The sequence below is a fragment of the Rhineura floridana genome, chromosome 14 (genome assembly GCF_030035675.1).
Source record: "Rhineura floridana isolate rRhiFlo1 chromosome 14, rRhiFlo1.hap2, whole genome shotgun sequence".
NCBI classification, from domain to species: Eukaryota; Metazoa; Chordata; class Lepidosauria; order Squamata; family Rhineuridae; genus Rhineura; species Rhineura floridana.
Window position 1 is genome coordinate 2,405,321 of NC_084493.1, and position 15,993 is coordinate 2,421,313.

Genomic DNA, 15,993 nt, shown 5'->3' on the forward strand with positions numbered 1-15,993 from the left:
CTACATAAATGTGTGTTACATAACAACAACAGATTATTTCTTCCCTGTTTTTAACATGGGGGGCATGTATATAACATACAGAACAAGCAAAGGAGAAAATATTACCATTCCACAAATTCCAAGATGCTGGCAAGCTAGACACATTCTCTGTTTGTTTCTATCTGGGAGTAGAATGGGTCACGAAAACCTGGTTAGAAATGCAAACATCCCCCCCCCCCAGATGACTTATAAACTTTATTTTGAAAAGCCACTTTTGGATATCCACTTAGTCCTAGTTCTGTCTCTATACTTTTGACAGAAAGTGGCAGAGAAGACCCCTGCTAGTTCTTTCTGCATTGCAGTCACAGACACAATCAAGAAACTCAAATGAATCCCTCCTTCCATAACTTGACACTTGCCACAGTTTCCATTTCCTCTTTTTCTTAATCCCTGGCACTGAAACCTGCCCTGTAGCCTTCGCTGGAGAAAGTTGTGAGTGAACAAGGTTAGCACCTCTTCCAATATCAACTAAAATGTGTATTTCCCATAGCTATATAGCTGTTCCAACCAGCAGAGCTTAATGAAAGAAAGGAAAAAACAGTAGCGAAAAGAGATACCTGGAGAGTCAGAGACATTTTGAAAGCATCTGTTGCACTTCGTTCTTCTCAAGATCTGAGCAATTAGATCTGAGCAAGATATGAACATATAACCTGCCTTATTGGTTAAAATGCTCCATTTCCCTCTCTAAATAATTAACTGTTGGGTCAAAGACAATTCTAGTTCCATTCTTCATACCAATAAATTAAACTCTCACATTTCCATGCTTCCATGATAGCATGGATGGAAAAAGATGTTGCCTCACACTACATATTATTTGTTTTCAGTTGCAAAGGAGCTTGAAATAGGTGGTCTATATTTAATTGCTTCTCTAGTCTTCCAATCACTCACTCACTCACTCACTCCGTATGTATGAAAGTGGATATTCATTCCCAAGTTTAAAAAGCCAATATCCTAAAAGAATTATGTTTTTGGCACAAACATAAGATGTCTAATAAGACCAGGAAAATCTATATCTGTATAGGATTTCCACATCCGTAGGATTATAATAGCCACTGTCAAATCAACTTTAAGTTATCCCCCTGGAATATTAAAAAGCAAATAGCAGATTTCTTCCTATATTTTCTGCAAACAGAACCATATACTATAAAGACTGACAAATATTACATGTAATGAAACATGATCTTAAAGATCTTTGATTATAATTCAGCACCGAAAGCAGCATCACTTTAGTATTAACATGTGAACAGTGTTTAATGTCTTTTAAATGGTTCAATATTATAATGTAAGTCGATGACGACAACACAGTTTCACTCTTACTTTGAAACCAACTGCTGCTTTTTTCAATTTATTCCCACAAAATAAATGAATGTTTAAATGACACATCTGTCAATTGAAAAAGAAAATCCCTGCAAAACAGCTTTTCCATGCTCCCAGTTAAACAAAATTATGTTGTTTCTGTTTTTTTCCTCTCCTTTGACAAGCGGTTCTTGCGCTGAAATGAAAACAGGCCAAACCTGGTCAATATTATGGATTACATATAAGAAAAAGAACCTTGGACCTCGCTAATATCAAGGAGCAGAAAGCAACAGCTTCAATTAAAACCAGCCAATTATTCAGCCCTTTAAGATGCAGCAAATAAATGAATTGCTTTTAAATGGAAGTCCTTGGATGAAGAGCTCTTTGACCCACTATTCAATTGCACTAGCAGGAATCATAATGAGGGAAGAATTTGCTGAAACAAAATATTTTTTTTCTCCTCTGGAAGGAAAAAAATAGCTTTTGAATGAGTAATCAAGAGGCATTTGCAAAATGCTCTGTATTGTACCAGGAAGAGAGGGGCACAATTATAAATTGGGATGGGTCACCTTGGGCCTTGTTTACAAGTTACTTTTCTGCTGGCTGAATTCTTAGCTTGTTGGATGCATCTCCCTGTGGCTCCCCTTCACTTGGCAATACCAGGCAGACTTTCACCCCAACCTAGAAGTTCAGGACACACAAGTCCTTTCCAATGAAATCAGGGGGAGATGTTGCTCTCTGGGCACATCGTAGCACCTGTGGGGTTTGATACTGGAGCAAGAAATTATGTGGCACTGGAGGGAGAAACCCAATTCTGCAAGTTAATCCCCCCAGTGTCTTTCATGTATATGAAAGGTGACCGCAACTAACTCACGAACTGTCATTCAAGAGACTCCCTCAATGAAACCAAGAAGGCACAGGTGGCCAAGAGATCTTCTGAAACAGGGAAACTTTGGACAGGCATTGTTAAACCAGTGGAGAAGTTAAGAGTTTTCTACAAAGTTTTAGTTCTTAATTTAAAAGTTTTAGTTCTTAGTTCTCGGTGGCTGCCCCAGGCTTTGGAATTCCTTTCCTAGGGAGGCAAGAATGACCCCCTCCTTGCAGTCCTTCTGCCGACAAGCAAAGACCTACTTATTCCAACAAGCCTTTGGAATTGAAAGCTGTTAAGGATCGGGCGTGAAGGGTGCTGCATTGCTAATGTCTATTATATTATTTTTAAACTAGTTTGAACTCTTTTAGCTATATGTGTGTATAGTTTTAATATTGGAAATAGTTTAATTTTATTTTAATGTAGACTTTGTATGTTTTTAATTATATGTATTTTTATCTGGAAGCCGCCGTGAGTTCCAGTTTTGGGGAAATGGTGGGGTATAAATAAAGACAACAACAACAACAACAACAACAACAATAATAATAATAATTTATTATTATTATTATTATTATTATTGCTACACACTCTCATGCAGTGTGTACGCGTTCATGACATGTCCAGAGTAAAATGAGAGATTCACTCATTTCTCAAGTGGGACCACTAAAGGCAGCTACCAACTTGAATTAAAGTAACCAAATAATTAGAATTGATAAAATTGCTGGGCAAAATGCTTCAAACACATACAGTAGGGCCCTGCTTTACAGTGATTCGCTAATACAGCGGTCTGAATTAGATGCAATTAGACAAAAGCCCCACTCATACGCCGCTTGTTCCGCTTTAATGGCAGTTTTCGGGTATTGCGCACCATTCTATTCAATGGGTTCCGCTTTACAGAGGTTTTCGCTTTACAGCGGGGGTCCGGAACATAAGCCGCCATATGAGTGGGGCCCTACTGTATATACATACATAACTAACCTTGTAAGTTTTAAATACACAATGGAGCTTTAAGGTTTGCTGACCTCCATTAAATGATGCCACTGATGTTGACAGTGTGTCACTGTAACCCACAAAATGAGGCAAAAGTGGTTGCTGCAATCCAGAGATTGTCCATGTGCACAGGGGCTACCATCAGGACATAACACTAACCTCCTTAGCAAGGGCTGCCCCATAATTGCACCCTCCTGTGTACAGGTGTGTGTCTAGACATGTTCACACCTTTGAACAGTTTTGCCTATGCATCAGAACTCATATGTGGTCCTGGATCAGGGTAACTCATGAGAACTGATCCAATACAGGATTTCTACCCCCCCCTTTAATAATGTTTTGGACTGCTGCCTTCCTTTATAAAATCAACCCAAAAGAGGAGGATGCTCAATCTTGCTCTTTAACATTTTCTATTATTCACTTTTGTTTCCATCGCGCTGGGTGTCTCTACCCGGAGAGAAGCAATATGTCATCATTTTGTTGAGCTAACTGGCCTAACAGTCTTGTCCCTTTGAGTTAGGAATACGACAGCAACACTTCATCAAACCGTTGGCAAAAAACAGGCAGGGAAAGGGCTGGCAGAAGAAATGGGAGCCAGCCAAATTTGCAAATTTGGTGACTTTATTAGCCATTATGAAAAGAAGCAAGGGGAAAATGTGTTGGCCCCAAAAGTTGTCCCTTTTTGAAGGGAAAGCTCACACTAAATATCACCTTCATCAGTCTCACCCTTGCAGTTTTGTAATAACTCATTTCAGTGCTTGCTAGATGAACACTTGAAAAGGCATCTTCTCTGCTTGCCACTTCTGTCTCCTCTTTTTGGGGTTCCCTCTCCCTCTCCCCTCCCCTCCTTATCATGCTCCTTATTTGAAACAGATTTTTAACAGATAATCTTGCTCCTTATAACAATATCTCGCTTGCATTTTATTCAAATAATTCTTAAAAACAGCTTTAAAAGCCGTTTGGAATAAACATCAAGCTCACCATCAATCAAAGGGGGGGGGAATTCCGCTGGCGGTTGTATAAACATCAGATCAACTCACTGATGTCTTCAAGGATTTCAAACTGAACCATAAAAAACTCCATTAACTTCTGACAAAGAATGCAAATTAATCGCAACATGGGGTGAGATGAAATTAAAGGCTCTTTTCTAATCAATGACAAGGCAGGATGAAATATTTACTCCTCTCTCTCCCCCCTCCCTCTCCCCCCCCCAACTCCAATGCTTGCTTGCGTTCAGGATTGCATTCCTCAAGGCAAGCCCCACTGGAAGGTGAGAGCATAAACTTGCCCACATCAAGAACTGCTTAGATCCTCTCAGCCCTAAAGTAATCTGCTTGCAAGTTGCACAGATCTAACACACACACCCCCTCCAAATCTCAGGTGCACCCAATTTGTTATTCACACTTGCTTGTGCCAGTGGAAAGGGGGGGGGTAAGGGAGCAGAGAGAAGGCTGGCACAGACAGATGCACCAGGAACCTGAAATGACAGTTCTGCCCTCCGGAAGTGCGATCACTACAGAAAAATCTAGTACAGCCTCCAGGTGAAATGTCTGGTGCTCCATATGGAGCAGAGAAAATTAACAACAAGATGGAAATCTCACAAGCAGCAGGGAGCTGGATTTTTTTTAGAGGGGGAGGGGGAAATGAAATTTAAAGATGAAGAAGGAGAAGTAATAAATTAATGGGGTGTGAAAACATTCAAAGCTTTACAATACCAGGGGCACTATTTGCTCAGATTTTTTTTTAAAGAAGGGGGGAAGCATCCCCCCTTCCAAACTTCAAGTCATTTTGATGTAATTTATTAACAAAGATCTGCAAGTGTATCCAAAAATAAGTAAAAAGGGTTTTAGCCAGATCCTGGAGGACTAGCTTAAATACATTTCTCAGAATCCTCCAGTTGTCAAGAGTTCCCTTAGAGTTCTAGAATGGATTCATCCTGCCTGACTCAGCACTTGAAGAGTTTGGGTACGCATGGAGAGAAAGGCTATTTGACAGTGGCAACTCTTTGGTATTTCTCCTCAGTTTTGTATTGTTACACATGCCATGCCTTCTGCTATGTTGGATCAGGGCAATCTGAATCTCTGGAATTGGAAACTATACACGTTTCAGCTCCTTTAGGTAGATTCAAAGAGTTGCCGCTTGCAAAGTGTAGTCCTTCTATAATACTGAACTGTCTTTTAGTCAAGCAATTCTTTCCATACAGAATCAGAAAATGCTGCCAAATCCATGTTAAGATGATCCAGAACTTTTGAACTGCAGCTTTGGGAACAAACTAGCTTGTTAGGGAATATTCTATTTCATGTTTGCATGCACAGAAAAAGACATGTATTGCCATGGAACATGTGCTTAAACATTTGTGCATCACTCCAGTTTTAGTAGAAGTTTGCAGATGCATCAAGATAAGAACCTGGTTGACCACTGTGAGAACAGGATGCTGGACTAGATGGGCCACTGGCCTGATCCAGCAGGCTCTTCTTATGTTCTTATGTTCTTAACATTCCTTTAAATTATTTCTGTGGGATAGAAAATACCTCAGGCCTTGGAAAGAATTTAGGAGTTTCTAAAAGATTGTATCCTATACCTTCTTAAATATTTTTTCTATTCCTAACAGCAAATTAATGGTTATCATCACAATTATAAGTTAATAAAAACATCAAGTGAATCAGCGATTTGCTGGATAGATCAAACCTAAGAGTTTGCTTGTGTAAACACCTGAGGACAGCAACGCCTGGTCTAATTATCACAATGTTTAAATGTTTTCTCTGCAAACTGACACTTTTGCAAGTGAGCTGCAAATGGAAAAAATACAAATAAAATTCACCATTCATCAAACCGAAGTCCTAAAAGCACTTACAAGCTTTTCACGTGACTTGCATACGAAGTTTTTTTATCCATAAGAATGAGGTACAAATTATACATAGGATAAAAATATTCAGTAGGAAACTCACACACTTTGCAAGTTGAAACCAGTGGAAGCTATTCTTTGTTTAACACTGGCTGTTATACCTCCAATGCTTTTAGATGATATGTTCATGCTGTCTTAATCCTCAAACAACTCCAAGTCCTCCCCCAAACCTGAGAGGAATTGAGAGGGCCACATATATACACAATGCTCAGTAGCAGAAGGACATACAAGAACATGGTGGCCTGAAAAAGGGGTGGCAAGGAATACCTGGCCTTGCAGGAATTCCATCATGGCCAGACTACCTATAACTGGAGATGGTGCGGGAGGTGACTGGCATTACTGGATCTCAATAGCCAGTTCTGCTCCTTTGCATGAAATGGTTTATCGCCTTATATTAACCCAGAAGGCAAAATTCACATAATTTGAAAGTAATCTTGGGACTTTTATGCCTATATGTGGAAATAGATATAGTTCAGGTTCTAGAGGGCTTAACATAGGAATTATGTATGATGGCTATCAAAAGGCATTGTGTGTGTGGGGAGGAACATGCCAAGATGCCCCTCGCTTCCTTCCAGAACAATTGAAAGCATCCAGTCTTGGCTTTCTTCTTGCACATCCTGATTTTGGTGTGTTCTCACGTTCACCATCTTTTGATACACACCTGCTACTTAAATTGCACATCCAACACACTTCTGAACACTCCTCCCTCCCACACAGCTGTTTCTACTAATATACGTATTTCTCAAGGATATTGCCTAAATGGATGCACATCTAGCCTATGTAATGTGCACAGCAACCTGCTTTCACCCCGCATCCTCCCTAGTAATTCCTGCACCATGGATTGGGATTGGGTCTACAGGATCAGGCCTGAAGCTACTGCAGTTAGGCGAGATATAGTTTTGCTCCACATCAGACCACCACCTGTCTAAATATGTACACACTTCCTGGCCGCCAACACCCCCCCCTTAAGAGCAAACACAGATGCATTTGCTCACAAAATATTAGAAAACTGGTTTAAAAAAGTCCTCCTAAAGATGAGGAAAAGACCAAATCTCTTCCTATTATTCAATAATTATTCAATAACCACAGTGATGAGGCATCTGCATAATCTAACCATGCATAAATTAGTATGCATTATTTGCATAATAATAACAAGTTAATAGATGCTTAAAGAGCACAGACCAACACCGACTTTAAATCAGACATGCCTCCAGGCACTTTAGCCTGTATCAACCAAGATGTTAGGAAAAATGGGTACAATCCACCAGGGAATGGCTCCTACACATGGACTACTGAAATGATGTGGAGCTGTGAGAGAGCTCCAGAGGGCTTGTGCACATCCCCCCCCCTTCATTTCGATGGAGCACACACAGGTGATGTTCCTGGTGGTGCGTTATATTCCATGTCTATAAAGTAAAAGACAAAAAAAATAAAATAAAAAGGAAGAACACCCCAAAGAATTCTTTTTTCCCCATGGACATCTCACATAATTATTCTAGGGGAAAAAAGAATACTTTTCTAGAAATAACAACAGACCTTTTCCCCCTTGAACTCTGCCATCCATTTTTGTCATGACAGGTATTTGCAAAGAAATACAGCCAAGAAAGGTGCAACTGAATAGCACAATTGGTAGTGGAGACTATCTATTCTCTCCTCTCCCCTTAATATTTTTATAGAATGTATTCAACAAGCATCTATGTTGTGGGGGAAGGGTCTCAAAGCACCTAAAACAGCATTGCCTTAACAACAATTTTCAGGGAAGTCTAAGAATATTTCCCTCCTGAGTTCAGAAGCAGTATTATTGGCTTTGACTGAAGTAAGACAGTAGACAAGAGAGAATATTATGATTTGAGAGAATAAGGAAGTAGCCGATATGGGGTGGATGGCCGTAGCATTTTAGTAAGTAACCAAGGCCTGCTTCTCATTGTCATGGTAGGCGCATGTCTTCAGCTGTACCAGGCTAAAGGTGGACACCCCCCCCTTAAACAAACCTAGATGGCCCTTCTCTCCAACATCTCCCAGAAATGCAGCTCTTCTATGTAAACTGAATGGAAGAGCATGCAGTTATAAGAGCTCCCACCTGTAGTCTGACATGGCAAAGCTCAAACACAGGCTTACTACTGCAGTGAGAACAAGGTCTCAGAGGCATCAGCAGGTCAGAAAAAGAAGATATTCTCTGGACCATGTCTAACTTTTCCAGCACAGGTTGGCAACCTTTTAGCCATGATGAACATACACAGTCTTATAAATGGCTCGACACATCTCGAACTTGGGAATCAACAAAGCCTTAAAAAAAACAAACTTTTGAACAAGGGTTGGTCAGCAACAGTCTGATGGGTTGAATGCTTCAGGCATACACATAGAATGGAGGTATTTGCATCACACATAGATGCTGTGTATTAATGGTCCCGGGAACCTGAGGACACAGGTCTTATAATCAGGGGTGCAGTTGTCCAGGGTCTTAGACCCTTTACTTAGACCCCCAAGTCTCCAGCATCCTGCAAGCCAATCAGCAGGAAAGGAAGAGTCTTCTAAGATGCTTCTTTATCATTTCCTGCTGATTGGAGCCAATCAGAGTTAAGGGAGGCAAGTCAGCCACTAAGAAGACTCTTTTCAGTAGCTAACACTCCTCCCTTTTCATGCTCATTGGCTACTAGAGACGTCTGTTGTTGCGGGAGAAGGCAGGAACAATGATCTCACCCAGCAGCAAAAAAAGGGGGAGGGAGCATGGCTGTGAGTAACATGGACCTTGCACTTCTCAGTTTTCCACTACACTGGTGCATATGAAATCTATGTGGACAAAAGCTCCTTTATCAGATTACTTGGGGTTTGCTGCAACATCAGCTTTTGCCACCTGAAATGCAGGCTGCAAGAGGATCACACTTTCTTCATTATTTATTAGATTTCTTACCCGCCCTTCACTGCGAGGTCCCAGGGTGGGTTACAACAACAATATATACAATTATAAAATGAATAAATCAGTTATAACCTAAAACAAGAAAAGTGTAAATACAATAAACAGTTCCATATACAAAACAATTAAAAACGACTCCACATATAAAGCAGTTAACAGAGATGGCACCTCTCTAATGTGTGGTGTGTGTATAGAATCCCAAAGGGTAGATGCCACTACACAAAAGCGCCAATTCTTATTGTTTAGTTTAGGTGTGCACATCAAACAGAGACAAGGTGGATTCTTCCCTGAGCAGGGGCAGGGAACATCAGTTACTTTTCTCCCATACCGATGACAATGTACAGGAACATCTGTCAGAAGGGACTGTGACCAGGAGTCTGGCTATCAGTCAGTAGCCTATCTGGAAATGAGTTTGAGGAGGGTGGCCATTAAGCTTGGCTATTGGGCTCATCTGGCATCAGCAATTGCCACAGACAACTGCAGGGGTTAATAGGATGAGCGGCAATATTCCTTTCCCAACAGGATGCTGCAACTTATTTAAAGCAAATTCACTTAAAACGCAAACTAATACTTGTTAAGACCCCAGCCTCAGCCAACCCTGCCACATACCAAACAAGTTTAAACATAGCCCTCAAACAAACAAACAAACTCATCTGTTTTTCAAAATTAAAATCTACATTAAAAAAGTCCTAATAATTCTATCCAACAATCTGGAGTAATGCAAGGCATCATAACCCACATTCCCCATGACACATTACCAAACTCATTTAATAGACTTATACAAAATACATTTAGAGTTTAAAAACAGAACTAGATCGATTGCAGTTCTGGACAACTCTGAAGATATTACTGTTTGATTTAACAGGGCAGATTTATATGAGCCACATCATAAGGCTCGCAATTGCTCTCTGCAACTTCATACATAGGAATGAACATCACAGTGGCAAACAGAGATAATGAACATTCTTACCTGAGGATACGGGAACCTCCCAAGAGCAAGCTGGGAAAGGAAATAATATTTGTCTAGTTAGAGAGATTTGCATTAGGGGTTGGGGAAAAGCGGGTGGGATAGAGAGAGGAAAAAAAGGTTTTCAAAAAAATGAGTACAGTATTGAGTGTAAAATGGACAGAGAGAAGAGACTGAAGCAAAACTAATATCTAAACTTGGAGAATAGCTATATCTTGAACAGACAACCACACACAAGGAGCAGATCTGTTCATGCATCTGCCAACCTGCCCACATACCAGCCATGCCCATCTCTAATACCCCAATCCAAATTCTGTGCTAACAAGTAACACTGTGAGAAAACCTAAACCTGGAGGTAATTTACATCATATGTTTGGATTTCAGCGCCGGGGCTGTTAATGAATTCAAGATATTTGGACAAAGAGATAAAACTGTATGAAGCCAACAGTGTGGGGAAAGCACCCAAGAAGCCAGAGTGTGGACCTTGGTCACATCCATCCCATATATTTAAAGCACTCTTACACCACTTTAACCGCCATGGCTTCCCTCAAAGAACTGTAGTGCTGGGAATTGTAGACCCCTGTGCGAGGGGTCTTCTAACAACTCTCAGCATCTCTAACAAACTATACTTACCAGGATTCTTTGGGGGAAGCCATGACTGCTGAAGTGGCATAAGAGTGCTTAAAATGTATGGTGTGGATGAGACCAGTGTCAAGAGTGGAAACTGTAACTGGGGGCCCTTTTGGTTTTGAAATGCAACATGCAGGAAATGAGAGCTCCATATCAACTAATAAGGAAGAACCACCACCCTTTGGGACTGTGGTTCCCATCAGTAACACGGATTAGAATCCCCACATCTAGAAGCCATGGGAAGGTCTTTGTCTTACCACCCCAACTCCAAGTATGGAAGAACACTTAAAAAGGGTGCAAAGGATAATAAATCCAAAAGAAGTGATTGCTCCCCCCATTGGGGCCACCCAGGCCCATTCCAGCCAGCTCTGTGGGGCTTGGGCTCCATTCAGTTCTGCCAGAAGTTGTCACTTCAATGAGGATGCAAAGGCTAGAGGGGCATGAAGTTCTTCTACCCACACAACTGTGGATCTTTAGCCTGCACCCGGGACTCACATTTCCAGACAAAGGTGTCTCCCCCTCCCAATTCCTCCCAATTAAAGCTTCATGGGTGCTCTTCTACAGACACTTGCTGGGTTTCTGTAGAGCAGCAGTTAAGGCACTTGATGTGGGAAAACATCTATTGTTCATTGGACAGCCTTGTTTTCTCTCGCTTATTTGAAAAGGGGAAACGTAAAGGTTGCAGTCTCTCCTGATCCTTGGAGACATGGTGAGAAAGAATTCAAAATCTGTATCCTGATAAAAATGATACTTTGGTTCGAAATTTGCTTGCAGGGAAGTGCAAACATGCTTGCCTGTTCGTGCACCCAAACCGCAGTTCAGCACCCAGCATAGCAGCAATATCCTTAAATGTTATGCAAATTAATACAAATGAGGCATGCTTATGCAAATTAAGCATATCTATGCAAATATAACTTATTCTGAACACAGAATTGGGTTTCATTGATATAAAATTTGTTGTTTTTGCATACAGAGTACACACACAAACCTGGACAATTATTTTTTTGTTTGTTTAAAATACGGGCATCTCTGTTGGGATTTGTTTCAAATACAAAGAGGCAGCAGCACCCTAGCAGCAAGAAACCCAATTCAAGAGCCATTGTTCTACTGGGCAAAGCAGTGTCCTCCCCCCTCTCCAAGATTGTCAAGGTATTATAAATTAAGAAACTCACAAAAGAGTCTGTAATCTTCCCCGAAATAGCCTGCAGATATGTCACTGTACTAAATGTGTTTCAGATTTAATGAAGCTTTAATGTCCTTTTTAATTTTGCCTGTTTCAGTATCACCAGGGGTCGAGCAAGGCAATCAACACTCAAGAGGATGGTTTGGTTTAAAACTAGGAAAAACTCATTTGCTTATGAGTTGCACTGTATTTTCTTAATTAAATTTACTGAGTAAAATGGTTTTAAGTTCAACCAACCAATGACCTCTGTATGCAGATTTAGATTTATAAATAGGCCAACAGCTAAAGCATAGAAGCCAAAAAACAAAAACAAAACTCAACCACAAAAACAAACCGATTAGGGCTTTGCCAACAGGAGCACTATATCCACAAAACAGAAGCCATTTGGACATAAAATGATATATAATCCCAAGAGGAAAATTGAAAAGATAAAAGAACACAGCCTAAGACAGTCAATCAGAAAACTCTCCTTGCTCTGATGCTGGTTTAGGAACATATTCCCATTAGCCTTCTTAACTTTCGAACCCTCCCAGCTTGACAAGTTAATAGATCGATGCCTCAACACAGTGGAACCCTTCTTATTTGAATCCCAGTCATCCAACGCTCTTGCTTATTTAAATTCAGCACCTTCTACTACGTTCCAGAATGAGACTCTAAGCAGACCAGCTTGCCATAGGTTGGCAGCCAAAACTAGGAGGCCTTTCCTTGTAGCAACCACATGCTGAGATGGTTGTATGAAAAGGTCCAGACTCTGCTTACTCTGTAGATTATGTGAAAAGTCGAGGACAAGATCAAAACCTATTTCCACATTTGACAAAATGCCAAGCATTCCCTCCCAAAGGGTAAAAAAAACCCTGCCACAGCAATTTTATTGCTGAAATACATTAATACAATAATATTTTAGAGGTGGATTCTTTAAAATTCAAAATATGCCTTGGAAATTTGCTATTTTAAAATCCGATCCTCAACAATTGAGAATAAGTGAATTAATGAAAAATTTGGTACCAAATCCAAATTGGGTGGAATTCTAACACATCCCTAGCATCCAACCAAGTTCTACTTAGAGTAGACCCACTGAAATGAATAGGCCTAAGTTAGTTGCTTAGTTCAATGGGTCTGCTCATGGTTACAACTTTCTGTGTTGTTTTCCCCACCAAGAGTGGGAGAAGAGACAGGGTCAACACCCTACAGAAATGTCGGGATGCATCTTTTTCTGTAATGTGCCATTTCAAAAAAAGAAGGTGCTTCTGTCATACTCAGCTGCAACTTGGTGAAGATGAGGGTGAGGATAGGCAGCGACTTAAGGGCACTTGGATGAGCACAAGCAAGCTGCAGTTCAGCGTTAGAGTAAACACTTTGCATGCAGGCAGTCCCAAATTCAATCCTGACATTCTGGAGAGGTGTGGCCCTCAGAGCAGACAATACTGAGCTGGATGGTACAATATAAGGCAGCTTCATGAGTTCATAGGCTCAGAATTGCCAGCTAACCTGCTGTCAACATTGTTTCCGTCAGTGAACATCACCCACCCCTCTGTGGTCTACTGGCACCAGGAGGTGACCCATGGCTGGTGTCTCTGCTGTTCCCACCTTTGGCCAGGGTGGGTAGCAGTGCACAGGTTAAATCCCAGCCTGACATGGATAGTTCAAGCCCCACTACAGGCTTGGCTTGAATCCTGACAATATTCTAATCAGAAAGTAGCTGAGGAAGGGCATGCTGAATATTGTTTCTAAGGACCATGATGTTATAAAGTCTTCTGCCCACCCTTAAATTACTTTGCATGACTTGTGAGTTTGTTTGGTTTCCCCCCCTCAAATTTACAGTTATACTGAAGTGCACAGGATGGCTTTATTTAGCCGCATTCCATGTTTCTCAGCATAACTGCAAATTGAAAACAAGCACTTACAATACTGCTTGTGATCGAGCTAAAGAAGAACTTTATAGTCTGAAATGTTCTAAAATTTGTTCTTAATTACTTTGTGCACATTTTACACAATTAAATTTCCATCTGAAGATTTTGCATTTAGATTGTGCACTGCAGTTAAACCCTACATTTAGAGGAAAGCAGCCGCCAGTTTGGAACATTCAGACATTGGAAACTTAGAAAACAAACAAACGCAGGCATAACAACTGGATTACCTGAAACTCACACTATAAGATTTCATTTCCAAGACCAATTTGTAGATTTCTGGATTCAAGGTTTAAAACCGCCTTAACATCCCACTGACAGACCCTGATAAATATTAAATACTGCAAGAAGCAGCCTTATCATTTCCACTTCTTACCTATACCAATTCCTCTGTCCCCTTATTGCACAGTTTAAAAAAGAATCCAGGAGGATATAACTGCAATTTACTCATGTTAAAGTGCTTTGGAGGTTAAATTGGCAACAAAGAACAAGAGACGCAAACCACCTTGAAATAGGGTTTCAATTAAATGAGAAGGATTTAGTAACACAGGGCCAAAAGAAACGGGGGGGGGGGAGAGTTACAAATTAATTTAATCTTCTCCCTATAGTTTGCAGCTGCACTCCAAAGTGTCTAGGGCTTAGAAAGGCAGCAAAGTAAGGCTGCAGAGCAAAGAAAGCTTCCATTTTTAATGTACAAGGCCATTAGGTGATAACTTGTGGAATGTGCGACCGCTGCAGAGGGCCATGAGCCCAAGTAACAGAGACAGATGAGATGGCATCTCTGTTTGGGGCTGCACCTAGGCGAGGGAGGGAGGCCACCAGAGCAAGAAACAGGCCCTCTGGGACCTCCAGACAAAAGAGATTACACCCCAAGTTTAATTCACTTTCACTAAAGCATTATAAATCAAAAAGAATCACATAGTGCTGCTAAATTCTGCATACTTTTTTCCCCGATCACCAAACACATTTTTCAATTACTTTAGGAATGGAAGCTCTGGTTTTGAAAAAAGTGATACTGATGTAGAGCTATCTCCATTTGGTGAGAGAGCTGCAGTCACAGGTTTGGCGAACAAGCTGAAAATCAATGTGTTTAATTTGAGCGCTGAAGAGGACTTCCTGCGGTCTGAAGGATGAGGCTTTGGTGCTCTGCAAAGCTCAGCGAGTCTGGTTCACGTCAGTGGCAACCAGCATGGCCAATGGCCAGGGATGAAGGGCTTTCATCTGGAGGCCCACAGGTTCTCTACCCTGCCTTAGGGAGTAATAGCAGAACAACAAATGAACATACGAAGAGCCTGGCTGCTGGATCAGACCAAAGAGGGCCCATCTAGTCCAGTATCCTGCTCTCTCAGTGGCCAACCGCATGCCGGTGATATGCCCACAAGGAGGATCTGGGCGCAACAGCCCTCTCCCCACTTGTAATTCCCAGCAACCAGTATTCAGTAGGCATAATGTCTCCAAATTAGGCAACATAAAATAAATACATGTAAAGGTGCTTCATTCAAATGATCATTTTGGATCTCAAAAGTTGCACCAAAATTTGACAGAGGATAAGCCTTTGGAGCATAGTAGACCTATTTTGCATCAGCATCTGGACCACAGTACACCTATTAGGAATCAACTTTAAGTGCTGGTGTTAACCTCTGAAGCCCTAGTCTGGGACCAAGTTACTTAACAGGATTGCCTGTGCCCATATGAACGTACCCGCCAATCCACTTTGGAGGCCCTGCTTCTGGAGGTTAGGTTGGCGGGCATCAGAGATGGAGTCTTATGAGTGATGGCCCCACAATGCTGGAATTCCCTGTCTGAGGAAATATAACTGGCCTCCTCCTTGGTGCTGCCTAGAAGGCCTAAAAAACATTTTACTTTCAGACGGCGTATAGATGAGTGTGTAGTTTAAGTGTTATCTTGTTCTTAGTGGCTTCTCTGTTAGGTTGCTGAAACGGATGTTGTGTTTTAATCCTTTCCTGCTTATTATTATTGTATGGTGCATTATTGTGATATTGTGTATGTTTTTAAGTTGATTTTATCAGATATTAATCACAAACACGCCATACACTTGAAGCACTCTTATATCACTTTAACAGTCATGGTGTTCTCCCAAAGAATCCTGGGAACTGTTGCTTGTTAAGGGTGCTGGGAATTGTTAGGAGACTTAAACTACAGTTCTCAGGATTCTTTGGAAGATCCCATACTATTAAAGTGATAAGTGTTTTACATTTATGGTGTAGATGTGACGTTATAAACTACATTATTTATTTTATTTATTTATTAGATTTATATCACACCCTTCCTCCCTG

At 41.0% G+C, this 15,993-nt stretch overlaps 1 protein-coding gene across 6 annotated transcripts in view; it reads right to left on the reverse strand.

Annotated features, from left to right (window-relative positions):
- Positions 1–15,993, reverse strand: part of MAP2K5 (mitogen-activated protein kinase kinase 5) — a 142,777-nt gene that overhangs the window by 51,907 nt on the left and 74,877 nt on the right. For 4 of the 6 annotated variants that reach the window (XM_061595525.1, XM_061595528.1, XM_061595529.1 and 1 more), the window contains exon 17: positions 9,980–10,009. The exons of the other annotated variants lie outside the window; for them this stretch is intronic. In XM_061595525.1, coding sequence (XP_061451509.1) covers positions 9,980–10,009 — 30 coding nt within the window. The remainder of the gene's footprint in view (positions 1–9,979; positions 10,010–15,993) is intronic. 6 annotated transcript variants of the gene reach the window in all.